This window comes from Brachycentrus maculatus, unplaced genomic scaffold (genome assembly GCF_059751285.1).
Source record: "Brachycentrus maculatus isolate JH-2025_06_01 unplaced genomic scaffold, ASM5975128v1 h1tg000119l, whole genome shotgun sequence".
NCBI lineage: Eukaryota > Metazoa > Arthropoda > Insecta > Trichoptera > Brachycentridae > Brachycentrus > Brachycentrus maculatus.
This window is the reverse complement of record NW_028280872.1, coordinates 2,045,287-2,062,233: the sequence shown is the minus strand read 5'-3', so window position 1 is coordinate 2,062,233 and position 16,947 is coordinate 2,045,287. Positions and strand designations below refer to the sequence as shown.

Genomic DNA, 16,947 nt, shown 5'->3' with positions numbered 1-16,947 from the left:
TATACATCCGGGTTATGTAAAATAGTGTTATATAAAACCGTGTTATACAAGACTCAAGTGTATATCAATTAGTGCACAGTATTAAAAAAAAAATCTTTCCATTTAAAATACTCGTTTGTTGATCAGCCCTAATGTTATTATGTTGAAGCAATTAGGTACCAATTTAACCACATGGCGTATAGGAAATATCAATAGATCTTATTAAACCACAAAAGTATTAATACTCATAACACAAAAAAATGGTTTTGCACACTTCCCCTGAGTTCAAACTAATGGACATGCACACATCACGTTATGGTTTGTATATAGCTTATAAGTATTTGGGTTTACCAAACATTACAAAGTTGTGGGCTGTGTTAACTGCAGCGATTAACTTTTTTTTTTCAACAGGTGAGTACAAACTGTTCAACACTTTAATATTTATAATTGAACAGTTTTATTCGTAAGTGATGAGCAGTTTCAATTTAAGTTTAGTGATTTACCATTAAATTTTTGGGGCAAGTGATTTTAAAAATTAATCCCGTAGCAAACAAATACATTAATAGATATGTTTGAAAAAAAAAATATCAAAGCTTCTGCAAAAATACAGAAAGTGTAATTTAAAAAGTAAATAACCTAAATGTTTTCTTAACACACGGGTGTTTTTTACGCCTGTGGACCGCTGGCAACGGGAATTGATAATTATGTACATATAGTTAGTACTTAACAGAGAGATTGGTGCATAATATTCATATAAAAACATTGAATATCTTATTCCTTCATTTCTGACTTTGAAATGAGGCCGGCGCAGAAGGTAAAAATACCTTTTCCGTCCTTATGCATCAATTGGCCGAACGGGTAGAAATACCTCTTCCATCCTTGGTGTGTTAAGTATTTCTTAGCTGGGAAAAAGTAAATGTTTTTTTGGTAATATTTTGGTAGGGTTTTTTTTAAGATTTATATTTCATTGAAGCCCTGGGATGTCATTACACGTGTATTTTATAGTTTTATTATGAGTGTTTTTTAAGAGATAGGGCTAATCTAGGGGTAGGAGTCTGCATGAAGTATCACCTAAGTATGTTAGTTCACTGCTGATAATACAGTTGTAAGTTAAGTTGGTGCAAGTATTTAAAATTTCATAATTTTACCGCACAAAACACTGTGATTTTACTGCTGATAAAATTAAACCCAGGTGACAATAATGCTACATGGATTATAAGATATTCTAAAGACATGCGGCATAATAAGATGTTGTTAATAACTCCAAAAACATTAACAGTGCCTAAATGAAATGTGTCCGTTAGAAGAAATCTAAAACCTTATATGTAAAAATAATTCCTTTTTATTTAATGAATGTTCATCATTTTATTTAATTAAAAAAATGGATTAATTGATCAATATTTTTCAATCGAAGTAGTTAATTTCATAAATCTACAATTGTTATTTCCGTATTAATCATCGATTTTGGTTTTGTCCTGGGTTTAATTTCCTACTTTAAAAATTCAACATTGCCACTGATCCTCATCTGCACCCAATGGTGCATAGGGTGCTACGTCAAATTGATGCAGTGTGAACTTGATAATTAACTTTATGAAGTTAAGGTGATCAGTTCTGCAATTAACTATATTATATATATAACTATAATACATATTGGAAACATCAAATCAAAATGAAAATTTTCGTCATATTTTCCTTTTTTATTTCCGAAAAGGAAAAAACGCATCACAAGCTCAAAAAAAGTTATGTGCTGTTCATGGTGACAAAGCTTTAAAAGAACGGCAGTGTCAAAATTGGTTTGCCAAATTTCGTTCTGGTGATTTTTCAAAGATAAAAAACGCTCTGGTCGTCCAGTTGAACCAAATCAAAGCAATAATCTATTCGGATCGTCACAGTACAACACGTGAAATTGCAGAGAAGCTTTATGTATCACATACATGCATTGAAAAACGCTTAAAACAACTTTGCTATATACGAAAACTCGATATATGGGTTCTAAATAAATAAATAGTTCTCAATAGTAACTAAATGCTCTGACAAATACACTATAGAGCCAAAAAGATGTATTAGTCGCATAGGAAGTTTTTTTTAAGAATTAATATTATGTATTATTTAGATCTAAGGATAAAGCTTTCAAGATGTCTAGCAAGCAAAATCTTCTGTTGTTGTTTGAACGCCCAACGGAACCAGTTTTTGTACCAAAGGGTGAAGAAAGGGCTGTCTTCCAACCCCCAGAAAACTTTCTGGTAAGATTTTATTTCTTTCATTATTTACCTTTATACTTGAATACTTCACAAGTTGCCAGTAATTAATATTGTGTTACCCCATGGTATAAATTTGACTATATATTTTTTTAGGCTGAGAGGTATCGTCCTATTGCACCTCAACTTTCAAGCAGATTTGGTGATGATACTGGAAAAGTTATCCCAGTCCGGAACATCACTCTTCCCAACATAGATTTACCTAGACAACTCAAGAGGAGAGACAATTTCTCGGTGTTTATTCCTGCCCATAGACAGATGGCTGCACGCCTAATAGATATTTTCATGGGTAAATTTAGTATTACATTAATTTATATCATATACAAATGTTATAACATGTAGAATGTACTGAGCAGCGCCTCCTAGATTAAATAAGAATATATCGCACACTCCTTTCAAGAAGTCATATATCAAAAATCGTCAATTTTCAGTTGTGCATGTTTTCAGAATGCCCAGAAAATGTACAATATCCCAGCAATAGCAGGATATTTTTTGTTAAACTTAATATTTACCCGCTACAGGGCAGAAAGTGTTGTTTTTGCATTTTGAAGAAAAGGTATTGTTTAATTATTTTTTTAAACATAGTAAATATTTTTCAAATGGAGAAAAAACCTTCAGGTTTTACCTAAAAAGATCTATTGAACAGTAAATAGTTCAATAAGTGGCTAGATATATTTTTTAAAACATTGTGTTATATTTTTAAACCTTAAAAATGTTTTCCTGAAAAATCAAGTTTTTTTTATTTATCACGTTCTTGAAAGGAGTGTGCATATCGAGACATATCGTCTTAATAAAAGGGTATCAATACTCATTCTAAAAAACATTGAAATAGGAAATTGAGAAGTAGTATTATCTCTCCTTTACTTTATTGAATAGTACAAGTTTGGTATATGCGAACTTAACATGAGTGTAAAGTCTGTTCTACTAAATTAATTAAAATTACAATGACCCACTGTTTACATATTTATTGGAAACTAATTGCAAAAATTATTCTCTTGTTCACAATTTCCATCTGGCTATAAAAGATTTATATCACATGATATTAGTTATTTGTTTGTATACTACAAGTAGTGTTTTTTTTATCAAATATTATTGATTTATGGAATCAATAAAACCGTATATTTTTACTGTTTTAACAATCCTGAGGAAGTTCTGTAACACTTCCTAAAGTTTTCTTGATAGTGGCAGTTACTTTTAGGCCTTGTTCACGTGGAAAGCGATAGTTGTGCAACAAACACACATTAGTGTATGATGAGGGTTTATTGAGTCTAAAAAAATATGTGCACCTTCATGTGAATTAAAGACAATTTATTAAATGCAATAAATACCCCATTTCAGGAATGCGTAATACTGATGATCTCCAATCTGTGGCTGTGTATTGCCGGGAGCGCATCAATCCTTACATGTTTAATTATTGCTTGTCTGTAGCACTCCTTCACAGGTACTTGAATACATTAATGTTATTATTTAAAAAAAAATCTTCTATAAAAATATTAAGTAATGAAATTTTCATAATTTTTTTAAATTAAATCTGCTTTGTTATTAGATAAACATTGAGACTTCTCATTATATGCTATTAGTTTTCAATTTTTGACTATCTTCTAGTTAATTGGTTTAATCTTACCTGTGATTACACAATTTGTCAATCGTACTTTAATTTTTTGCTGCCAAATGTTGAATTGGTAATATTTATTTGTTATTTTAAATTATATATGACTGAAAACATCCCTTATTAATTTTAGTTAAGATTGGGGGGTAAATTATACATTAACGGACACATTTCAAGATGGCCCATTAATTTTTAATGTTTACAACAAAGAACGTTCTATTTCTAGGGAAGATACTAAAGATCTCCGGCTTCCTAACTTCATTGAAACCTTCCCTGATAAGTATATGGACAGTACGGTATTTTCTAAGGCACGAGAGGAGGCTACTGTTGTTCCTGATGGTTCACGGGTAGATATCATTTTTATAAATATGCTTACAGTTAAATGATAAAGTGAGTATTTTGACCGCCTCTGTAGTGTAGTGATTGCAGTGTTTAACTGTTGTTCCTGATGGTTTACGGGTAGATATCATTTTTATAAATATGCTTACAGTTAAATGATAAAGTGAGTATTTTGACCGCCTCTGTAGTATAGTGATTGCAGTGTTTAACTACTATGCTGCGGGTCCTCTATTTCCAGGGGGGGTCAAAATAAATATTAGTGATTTTTCAAACTAATATTCATTTCTTTGAACTGGTACCTGACACACAGATGTAAGCACATTGCCTTCACATAATTTATAATCAAGATAACACTATGTACACACAATTTACTTATTCTTCTATGCACCATTTGGTGTATTAATACGAAATATATCTATTGAAAAAATATATGGATATTTAACGTAAGCATGTATTTTTGTATTTTGATAAAACGATTTATTAATAACAATAATTGATAAATCTCACAATCGGGTTATTTCTGTGTATATCCTGCCCAATATATCCTGTGGTCATAATAATGATTATTATGTGTATAACTTCCATCAACACTTTGTTTATCTTTGTGGTTTAAAACTACACATGATATGCACTTTACAAAAAATTACCTTTACTTAATATTGATTTGAAAATATGTACTAGGAATATAATTTATTCTTTGATAGCAAACATTGTGCTTACTTTCTTAATATTTTTTTTATTAGCAGGGTTTTCAAAATTTTATTAGTCGTGTCAGGTTGTGGTCCCGTGGTTAGTGTCACGAACTCTTGAGTCAGAGTTTCTCGGTTCGAACCCACTCTACCACAATTTGATACCTATTTCTAATAATGAGCTGCTTAGGCTCACATAAATAGTATGAAATTGAAGTATTTTTGTAAATAATAAAAACACAAATATTTCTCTTTTTTTAAATAAAAAAATGATAAAAATTATATATGTTAGGATGAGTATCCTATAGGGTTATTAGTCTGCACCGAGGTGGCTCTACTGGTAAGCATTCACCTCCTTTTTTGGACTATAAGATGCAACTTTTTTATTATATATTATTAATCAACAGAAAATTAGGCTGTACATAGTTTAAACAACAAATGTTAGTTATTTTTTTTAGATTTATGCAAGTCGATGCACATTTTGCCTTTCAATGATTTTTTTTGATAATTGTTAATTCATCTTAAATTGAAATTTGAAAAAAAACTTACTCATTTGGGATGCTTTTGTGGACCAGTGCAATAGAATATTCAATATTTACGGTCCTGATCCATTACAATATAGTTATACAGTAAGAGCTCATTGATTCAAGCAACCATAATTCTACTTTTGACATAATTTGAAAAATGTTTCTAAATTCTGGTTTCTCCAATGATTTTTTTTATAATTTTTTCAATAATTGAATCAAAAGTTATTGATTTAATTTTTTTCAATAATTCGCCCGTAATACATAATAAATTTATAAAAAATTCTTAATAAAAGAAAGAGATAAAAGATGTTTAAAAAATATTAATTCACTGCTTTTGTTGAGATAAAATTCAAGTTACTGTGGAAACATCACTGTGCATCAATTTATAAATATTATTTTTTGTTTTTAGTTTCCTTCAATTTTTAATTAACAATATTTTACTGAACTGCATAATTATTGTAATTATTTGTTGAGAATATGAAAGTTGCAATGACATCAAGACAAGATCTATCCAATTAGTGATTATTTGAATCCAGAAGTCCAGATCTTGTCTGGAGTTTGCATTACGACACTAAAGGCAAAATAGCCATAATTTATTGATTTAGATATTCCATACTTCAGTATTTCCCAGTTTACAGTCTAATATATTACTCTATTGAACATGCAACAAATGTTTTTTGGTTCAGATGCCCATCATCATCCCCAAGGATTACACAGCATCAGATCTGGATGAGGAACACCGAGTGGCCTACTTCCGTGAGGATCTCGGCATCAACCTTCACCACTGGCATTGGCATTTAGTTTACCCCTTCGATGCCGCCGATATTAGTATTGTCAGGAAGGACAGGAGGGGAGAACTCTTTTATTACATGCACCAACAGATCATCGCTAGGTTAGTGAAAACATTAAAAATAATATCAAATAAAATAAAAACATTATAAGTTGTCTTAGAGATCATCCGATATTTCATCAAGTAGAATTTCTTTAACTATCCTACTCTCAGGTTATTTTCAGGCATATTTTTTTATAAATAGGCAAAGAAAATCACAATGTTTGTTGTCACAAAATGTTGTCAGGTATAAAACACAAAATGTTGTCAGGTTAGTGTATCTGGTACGCATTAAATATTTTTGAGTAGATCATACAGGTTAGCGCGGAATGGTGAAGAAAAACCGCGCGTATCACGTACGCTCCTATGTGTAGGGCAGTTAATGTGCAGTTCATTTCTACTAAATTGATATTTTTATTCATCTCCTAATCCTTATTCTCATAAAATTTGGTATGGGACATCGCATCGTCAGTGTTTTATTGACATTCATCACATGAAAGCAAGGCAATCAGTCCAGTACTCCTGTCAAATACATACTCTAGTTCCTGTGAAATACATACTCCAGTTCCTGTCAAATACATTTGGAAGTTAGATCTGCAACCAAATTATTTTTCAATAAAACAGTTGAGTGTGTATCTACCTACCTCGTATTATATATTGAGTCATATTATGAATTAAATTTTAAACACATATTATCAATATTCACGAACCAGGATAGTTTTTTTTTTCATAAAAAATTGTTTAAAATTCACTGAAGTAATATGTATTTTAATTTTTTTAGGTATAATGCTGAACGTTTCTCTAATAATCTTCCCCGAGTTCGTAGATTTAATAATGTGCGAGAACCTATAAAGGAAGGATACTTCCCAAAAATGGACTCCATGGTCGCTAGCAGGACTTGGCCACCAAGGTAGCAACAATTCATATTTATTCATCAAAATAATTATCTATGGTCTATATATTTTTTTTGCATAAAATTTAATGAAAAAATTGTATTATTTAAATTAAATAGCCCTCTTCAAGCAGAAAATGCCAACGTTCATTAAACATAATCTCCCATGTAGTACTTAAAAATAAATAAAAAATAAAAAAAAATTCTACTTCGTACCTATTTCAATTTATAATAATTTTATCAACAGATTTGCCAACACAAAAATCAGTGATCTGAACCGGCCCGTGGATCAGATTACGGCTGATATTGCCCAGTTAGAACAATGGAGGGATAGATTCCGTGGTGCTGTAGAGCAAGGATTTGCTATGGGCGTAAGTTAAATTTATGCTGCAGAAAGTGACAATGTATGTCCAAGTAAAATAAAACAGAAAAAGTTTATATGCCTTCAATAACTTATAAATTCTGAATCAAACCACAATAAGCTCACAATCGGTATACATACTTTCAATTGATAAGGAATCAGATAAATAACATATTCAAAATACACAACTTTTGAAATTTGAGGAATATATTTTTCAATGATAAGTTAAATAATGAATGTTATACTATATAAAATTATAAAAATATATTAAAATAGTGTATAAAGTTATAAAAATATACAAAATATATAAACCGGTGAATGACAGGTTGTAGACCCTGACTTCCAGATTCCCATCTCAATATACTTCTTCATCTATGTTGAGATACCAATAAAATTTAGATGCAATAACTCCTTTGGAGCAAATCGGCAATTGTGACACTCAAATACATATTTTTAAAAGAAAAATATTGTAAATATTAAATATAGGTTCATATAGCAATATAGCTTATGCATGGTAATCAATTCAATAATTATTTCCAATTTTTTAAAGGATACTTCATTTAGACAGCCTTCAGACCACTGCATATTCTCAACTACAATAAGATGTTGCCTCGTTATCTGAAATGTACTGCTTTTACATACGTATATGTTTCTTTTTTTGCTGGATCATTGCTTTGACTGATAGGAGAATGGTCAGCGTATGGAGTTGACTGAACGCAATGGAATAGATATCCTGGGGAACATGATGGAAGCATCAGCTATCAGTCCCAACAGGAACTACTATGGAGACATGCACAATATGGGACACGTCTTCATTGCCTTGGCTCACGATCCTGATCACAAGCATTTGGTAAGAAAATTATATATTATTGTGTACCACTTAAGTGCGGATAGGCAACCTATTGATTTTGTCTGTTTATTAGGAAACGTTCAGTGTGATGGGTGATTCAGCAACAGCTATGAGGGACCCCATATTCTATCGCTGGCATTCCTATGTTGATGATCTCTTCCAACTCCATAAGGGAAGACTGCCTCGCTACTCTGTAGGCAGGGTAAGTATAAGATAAAATTGTGGTTTATCCATGATGTTTAAATAAAATTTGATCTCTGTATACAAAAGAAAACTGATAACATTTTATTATTAGATTGTAACCAATGCCCTCATCTCGTTCATCCATTTTTTATACCATAATTATTTTTTTTTTTTAAAAAGAGAAATATTTGTAATTCTTTTACTATTTACAAAAATACTTCAATTTCATAAAATGTATTTCTCTGAGCTTAAGCGGTCATTATTAAAAATAGGTATCAAATTGTGGTACAGTTGGTTAGAACCGATAAACTCTAGATCAAGAGTCCGCGACACTAACCACGGGACTACAACCCGACACACATTATTCTTTTCTATAAATCCTTATCCTCACTTAATGGTGCATAGGGCACTGCATCATATCAGATCTGTTCAAGTGTTTTCTTAATTCTTAATTACATGAAAGCAAGACGATCAGTCTTGGGCTTCAAGTACAATTCCGAGGCAATATAAAGTAAATAACAGAGTAAGAAGTCACATAGAAATCCTTATTTTGCCCATTCCTGAGAATTAAACCCGGGACCTTCGCATGGTAGCCAAACATGGTTACCACTACAGGTGGACCTAATAATTGACCATTTTCAATGGTACCATTGTAATAAAGTATTGTATGTACACCCTTTAGTTGGAGTACAAAGGAGTGACTGTGACTGACGTGAATGTAGATGTCCCGGGATATGGAAATAACCAGCTGCAAACCTTCTGGCAACAAAGTGACCTGGATCTGTCCCGTGGGATGGACTTTACTCCCCGTGGATCTGTGTTTGCAAGGTTCACCCATTTGCAACATGAGCCCTTCACTTACAAGTAAGATATTTCAACTAAACCAGTGTTTTTTTAACCATCGTAAAAATTTAAGATTCAAAACGTTACAAGTCCGACTAAAGTGGGAATTAATGAACGGAAGCGATCAATATTATTATATGTTGAATAGTATTTTCTCCAACTTTATTTGAAGGAATCTCATGGAATGGAGTTATATGAATTAAAAGGCCACAAACTAGAACTTCATTCTGGTTTTCTCCTGTCTATTTGTATTTATAAAATTTGCAAAAACACATGAGCTTAAGTTCATATTTCAATGTTATTAATTTTGTTGTTTTTAGTTATGGCTTGATGAAAGTCAACATATTGTGACTTTTCCCGTACAGGGGATAGTATATATAACAAATTTTTCTTTATGCGTGATCCCTATTACTCATTGTTTAAATCCAAAGTCATTACCCGCAAAGATTAATTCACTTTCATTCAGATAAGAAACTTGTGTTTGGTTACTGTTCATTTTCTATTTGATTCATATATGATAACAATGTGTTTTATAATGCCAGAACTACACTTTTTTTTGCCATACACTAAAACTGGTAATGCCACCAAGAAAGTTTTTCAATAATTTTAAGAAAAAACTTTTCAGGATTTTTTATGCATTAATATTTGTTTTCAGTATCACTGTAAACAATGCAACAGGCGGTCAATTGATGGGAACGTGTCGCATCTTCTTGGCCCCCAAGTTTGATGAGAGGGGTCTTCCCATGCTGTTCCGAGATCAGCGACATCTAATGATTGAGCTGGACAAATTCACTGTGACATGTGAGTGCCATTCCCAGATAAATAAGATTCACAGCTGAAAATATGGCTGACACGTCTATGCAAACATTATTCCAAAATTATTGTGCACAACAATAATATTTTTATACCTTTATAAAATGCACTATATCACTGTTTAATGGTTTTGTGCTTCGATACATAATATTTGGTTAGATTTTAACAATATTTTATATAATGGATTGGTGGCTTCATGCATTTTGCTAAGGTTTTATACTCGTATGCCTTTTACGTCTGTGTACTAAAAAAACAATAAATACTGAATTCTTTTTTAAGACAATTGGTTAAGTTGAGTATGTATTACTATTTTAATTATAAGTAATTTATATTTACACCATAACCAGTGAAAAAAACTCATTTGTGTAACTTTTATTAGAAAATTGGTGTTTTATATTCCTGTTTTAAAATTTATATCAACTTTGGAATATGCATATGGCAAAAAGTATATTTCGTACAGGTCTAATAAGACTTTTTTAGATAAAATATACCTGAAAGATAAGTGGTTAAACTCTTAAATAGTATTTATTGATAAAATTATTCCTAAGAGTATAGACGAGATGTTGCATCTGTGTTTATTATTCAAGCACTGCCAAACTTATTTAAGAATAAGTTTGTAGTGACATCATCCTTCATTTTTTAAAAAAAATGAACTATCATGTTTATAATTGAAATATTTACAAATATCCATTTGCTTTGAAAGACCGGGGTGTGAGTAACAACACCAAGATGAAGCTTGTCAGGAGCTTGGTCCACTCCACTCCACTCCATCTATGCTGCTGAAACATGGACTATAAAAGCAGCAGAAAGGAGAAAAATTGATGCCTTCGAAATGTGGTGTTGGAGGCGCACGCTCCGAGTTCCATGGACAGCTAGACGCACCAATGAGTCCATTCGCCAGGAACTACGCCTGGATGGCTTGACTCTGGCCAATATCTGTACCCGACGGATTCTCCAGTTCTTTGGACACGTTGCGCGTGGCAACGAGGATAGCCTGGAACGACTAGTTGTGATCAGTAGCCTGGAGGGAAAAAGAGGGAGAGGAAGATCCCCCACACGATGGACTGATCAAATTAAGGCAGCAGCAGGCACCTCAGTGGTTGGAGCGCTACGTGCAGCGCAGTCAAGGGATAACTGGAGAAGAGTCATTGCTTCTGCAAGGGTCACAGCCCTCAGCAATGAGGATTAAGACGGAGAAGAAATTTGCTTTAGCAAAACTGATGGTTGAATACTACTTGTACTTAACCCGCTACATACTAGTTTTATTATGTTTTGACTAATGGTGTTGGCATTAACTTAGTTGAATTCATATTATTTGTAATTTGATTAATGTACTACTGTTTGGTTTTAAATTTACCTGAAACTACAAGTGCAAATTTAAACCATATAACACTTTCAATTAAGTTATCTACATTATAAATTTACAATGTTTGATCATAATTCCATTTTTATTCACACTACTGCTTTACTTTTGTTTAATTTATATCTATGGAAGTGTGATAAATAAAGATTTAAAAAAATTAAGTTACTGCTAAGACAGCTTACTTTACAAGACTCACTCACTCGAGTCAATAAATAATAATTTTAAAAATGTTTATTACAATTTTCACAGTAAACAGTGGGGATAACACCATTAATCGTCCCGCCGAACAGTCTTCAGTGACCATCCCCTTCGAGCGTACCTTCCGGAACTTGGATCAGAACCGTCCTGTTGATGGCACCCCGGAGGCTGATCAATTTAACTTCTGCGGCTGCGGCTGGCCTGACCACATGCTCATCCCCAAGGGGACCACCCAAGGCTTGGCTTGCGATCTTTTCGTCATGATCTCCAACTATGCTAATGACAGGGTAACTTGAAACTCTAACCCGATCTAATCTCTTAACGTTTATACAGTAAGTCTCCAAAGAACTTTATCATAACCTAATTTGGACATTGACCTTTAGAGTGAGATTGCCCTAATCTAATCCTTAGTTTTATAGAAGAACTAAATTATAATGAAATAAAAAAAATTCAATTGAAAATTATCAAATGTGACTTGCAATAGTATATGTACATAGGAGTGGATATGGCAAAAGTAAATAATTAAATGTTTTTAATTGTTTGGCATTGAACTCTTTAAGAAACTGTCTTCAATTTGTGTGAAAATATAAATATTTCAGGTGGAGCAAGATATCTCGGGAACATGCAACGATGCAGACAGTTATTGCGGCATTCGGGACAGGCTTTACCCCGACAGACGTTCCATGGGATATCCATTTGACAGGATGCCTCGAGAAGGAGTGGACTCCCTCGCTCAGTTCTTGACCCCCAACATGCGTACCCAGGATGTGACCATTACCTTCAGTGAGAGGACTGCTCTGAGGGGAAACCGCCCTTAAATTACACAATTACCAAGGGCACACAGAATGAGAAAATCTGCTGTCACCAACTGAGAGTCATGCAAAAATTTTTAAATACAATTTTTTTTTTCCAAAGCGACCATAGTACTTACATATATGCCCTTAATATTGTATGAATTATTCGTAATATGTTTGCACACTGTTAGATAAAAATTATGAAATATCTATAATTTTAAGTTTTGCTTAGCTACATATTACTAAGATAAGCTACATAAATAAAATAACTACATTTTCAGTTGACAACATTTCTTTATTGAAAAATCAACTTCTTATTTAGCTAACTCATGCCAGTTTTGTAAGTAAAGTAAAACCTCATGAAAAATTAAATATTTGTAAATTCTGCAATGTTTTTTTCATTACAAGCAAATTTAATATGTTTGCAAATATATTTAGAACTTGTATGTTTAGTTTATAATTCTAATCATTGTTATTTCTCTAGTTTAATGCACTTTTCTCAGAACTATGTATGTATTTATGGTATATTTACACAAACTGTAAATTTGAATAAGTCTTTTTCTAGTTCATATATTCCAAATATAATAATAAAATAAGGGTTTCAATAAAGAACAAATAAGTGTTTGATTTTTGTATGATTTACTAATTGAATGGTTATATGATACGGTGAGTATATTAACATTTCTACCGATTTAATAATATCATGATAACATTAGTTATATTATTTATTGATTCGGCATTAACTTTGAGTAATGACATGATTATTTTATTAAAATTAAACACTTGAATATACCACTTTATCGAGTTTTATTTTTATTTACGACTAGTTTCGAAAACGACAATTGTTTTCATCTTCTGGTAAAAATTAAAACTAACGAACAAAAATATATTTAGGTGTATATATAGGTTAATAAATATAGGGAGGGGGGTTAAGGAACAAGAAGTTTTTTGTTTTTGATAAGTTTTTTTGTAAAAGGAAACATTGATAATAATGGTGACGTATTTTGAAACAGTATATTATTAATTATTGTTTTATCTGAATTTAAACGTTCGTTTTCGAAACTAGTCGTAAATAAAAATAAAACTCGATAAAGTGGTATATTCAAGTGTTTAATTTTAATAAAATATTGTAAAGTTCATTGACATATCTTGTATATCTTATAAATATGCAAGTAAATAAATACAATCTTTAAGGTTTTATTTCATACTATGTGCATAATATAAATATCCACACTGAATGAAAAAATAACTTATTTGAGGAATAAAGAATATCTCTTATATTCTTGACTTTTAAAAATTTAAACATCAAAATTTTTAATCATGTATACGGTTTTATAGTAAATGTATCAACCTCATTCTGACAAAACTAATTGACATGCGTTGAAAGAAATATTTAAAATGATAAAAGCATATTACTTAAATGATCCTTTCTTATCTAAAATGAGTGTTATGTATCTGGTCAACAGTAATAAATTGAAAGTTATAATCTTATATCTTACGTATATTAAATGTGATTTTAAAAATTTGCACTGTTTTAACTTGAAGGTTAGTTCTATACTTTTTCACATAAAGTAAACATAAAACTTTTACAACAATAAAAATAAAACATTAATGGGCTAGTTAGCATGCTATAAAAAAGTACTTTTTGACATCCATTTCGACATATCGCTCACTCCTTTCAACAATGTCAAATATCAAAAAACTCGATTTTTCAGGAGATCCTTTTAAAACTTTAAAATATAATTAAATGTATTAAAAATAAATATCAAGCCACTTATTGAACTTTTTATTGTGCAACATATATTTGTAGGTAAAACCTGAATGTTTTTTCTTCATTTGAAAAATATTTAGTATATTAAAAAAAAAAATTAAACTATACCTTTTCTTCATAATGCAAAAACAACACTTTCTGCCCTGCAGTGGGTAAATATTAAGTTAAAAATATGCTGCTTTTTTGGGATATAGTACATTTTCTGGGTATTCCAAAAACATGCACAACTGAAAATTGACGATTTTTGATTTATGACGTTGTTGAAAGGAGTGAGCGATATGCGTTTGTCATAACTGTCGGTGAATCATTGATTGTTAGAGCAGATCTAAGCTAAACTGTAATTGTCTGACAGCACATAGTGTCTGTCAATGGTTGATCAAGATTATCGAATTTAGCTCTGAATAACATATTTTATTTATGTTTGTATTTTTAAAAAATATGTACATAAAATTTAAGTAACTAATGTGAATAATAAGATTTTTTACTGTTGATATTTATAACCGCCTTTATTTAGATACAATTTGTAATATAGATTACTTTACAAACCAATTTAGAATTAAAATTTTCTGGTGATTCACAAAAATTCCCAGCATCACGCTTGATACGGCACTTGACAGAACTTCCGAAGCAACACCCGGCAGTTGTCGATGTTCCCCTGAGACAACTCGAGGTATAACTGTAGGGGGAGAGCTCGAGGAGAGTTTATTTGCACGAGAATTTTCTTAGCAGTCACTAAATCTCCTCGGACAGCGTGACACACGGCTCCATTTAGCCAGACGGCTACCCCTAGAATGTCTTGAGCTCCGGAGTTTATTTTGGCCGCGTAGTCATGCATAACTCCCGGATTTAAGTGGTCGATGGCTTCTGAAATTCTGTCAAGGCCTATCAGAGCTTCGGCTGAGTAAAGGTGCGCTAAAGCTCGCTGCGTCGGACTACCCGGTCGAGATAACAACGAGAGGCAGTGGTACAAAGCGGATGTGGGATCACCGAGTCTCAAACACACAAAACTATATAATAATAACACGGAATTTCTCAGATTACAGTACTGTTTGAAGTTCATCGGAGAGCTCGGAGCGACTTGGAATACAAATTGGTCGAAATCTACGGGTTGTTCGAGCATCGGAAGCAGGGTTACGGCGTTCATGAGGCAGAGAGCGGCAAACTCGAGGGAGAGGGTGGGAATGGCGTAAGACTCGCTGGATGTCGCATACTTGTCTCTGTGTTGCGATCCCGCTACGAGTTTAGCATGCGGACCAGAGCTGATTTTCCGGACGACAATCTCTTGACGATTTACCCGGGTGTAGGAAATGACGCAGCATTCTGCTAATCGCAACCAGATTCGAGGATTGTTTGGGAAGTGTCGCGCGGCTTCCACCAAGCAATCGAACGCATCTTCAGTCCTGTTGCCTCTCAGAAGAGAAACTCCGAGATTAAATACATAAATTGGCCTCTCCCTCGGTGTAATTAGTTTAGATGCTTTGTCACCTTCCAACGATTTCATGTGTTCTTTTAAAGCTTCCTGCATACATTTAATGGAGAAATTATTTTTCTTCATGGCAGAATATAAGATTCCGAGGTTATTGTTGATTGGAGCCCAAATCTCGTCAGCATCTGGATTCTTCAACTGGGGATTGGGTATCTGTCGGGACTGGCTGAGAGTCAGTAGTGCCCCTTGAATATCTCCGTTGACGTACTGCTGATGAGCTCGCAGGAACAACCACTCCAGAGACTGTATATTAGTAGGTGCCAACAATTGCTTCCTGCTCATTAGGCTCGATCTTAACTTCAATTGTTCGTAGATGTCGGAATATTCCTGACATTTGTGGAAAACTTTTATACACTGATCACCGAAAAAGTTTACTTTTTCTGGCAAACGACGGCACAGACACACTTCCATAAGCAATAGGATTATTCCGCAGGTTAAGTTAATATCGGGTATTTGATCTTTAAAAGTAAACAACTTCTCTAAAACGGCGTATGCTGGCGCGTAGTGTCGGGTATGATACAGCAGAACTGCGTAGCTATAATACATCGCCGCATCTGATGGGGTTTTTATTTCACCGACATTTGCAGCGGGCCAAATTTGCCCAGTAACTTGTATTATCTGTTTACGAAATGCATCCACATTCTTCATTTTGCTCATGTGAAATTCGGCTACGGATTTATTAAATATTACACGCTTGTTTTGCTTTAAATTTACTGGTAATTCATTTAAATGTTTCACGCATTCTTCATATTTCCCAGCTTTAAATTCCTTCAATGCTACAACGCTTGGATCGTAACTGTTCATTGCGTTCGCATCAGACATCGTTCTGAGATTTATTGAATGAAAAATAAATACGTATTTGAATTATATTTTCAAATTATGTTAGAAAATATTCAGAATCAAACGTCAACCTACAAATCTATTTCCTGTAAAATGTCATCTCGATATTGCACCAGTGACAGTTTATTTGGGCAGTGTTCATAAATGACCAAAGACTAACTAATTCGTATAAACCATGATTATCTTTTGAAAAAAAGTATTGCACGTACTTACCTAATTACCATGGTAAGAATATCTCAGTATAAAACAAAAAAATACAATATCGACATACATAGCTGCGCTTTATTTTGAATAAATTCTTCCAGACAAAAGAAAGAAAGTCC

General features: G+C 32.6%; 2 protein-coding genes across 2 annotated transcripts; one reads left to right on the top strand and one right to left on the bottom strand.

The window, feature by feature from the left end:
* Positions 1 to 340: 340 nt before the first annotated feature.
* LOC148309642 (phenoloxidase 2-like) lies at positions 341 to 14,050 on the top strand. Its single transcript, XM_088259638.1, has 14 exons — positions 341 to 390; positions 2,093 to 2,222; positions 2,334 to 2,526; positions 3,576 to 3,678; positions 4,073 to 4,193; positions 6,088 to 6,293; positions 7,012 to 7,140; positions 7,370 to 7,493; positions 8,169 to 8,333; positions 8,407 to 8,535; positions 9,199 to 9,380; positions 10,015 to 10,160; positions 11,785 to 12,020; positions 12,333 to 14,050. The coding sequence occupies exons 2-14, from the start codon at positions 2,115 to 2,117 to the stop codon at positions 12,549 to 12,551; spliced, it is 2,061 nt and encodes a 686-aa protein (XP_088115764.1). The 5' UTR covers positions 341 to 390; positions 2,093 to 2,114; the 3' UTR covers positions 12,552 to 14,050.
* A 725-nt stretch (positions 14,051 to 14,775) lies between these two features.
* Not10 (CCR4-NOT transcription complex subunit 10) lies at positions 14,776 to 16,760 on the bottom strand. Its single transcript, XM_088259639.1, has one exon. It carries the CDS (start codon positions 16,604 to 16,606, stop codon positions 14,891 to 14,893), a length of 1,716 nt encoding a protein of 571 aa, XP_088115765.1. The 5' UTR covers positions 16,607 to 16,760; the 3' UTR covers positions 14,776 to 14,890.
* Between the last annotated feature and the right edge of the window lie 187 nt (positions 16,761 to 16,947).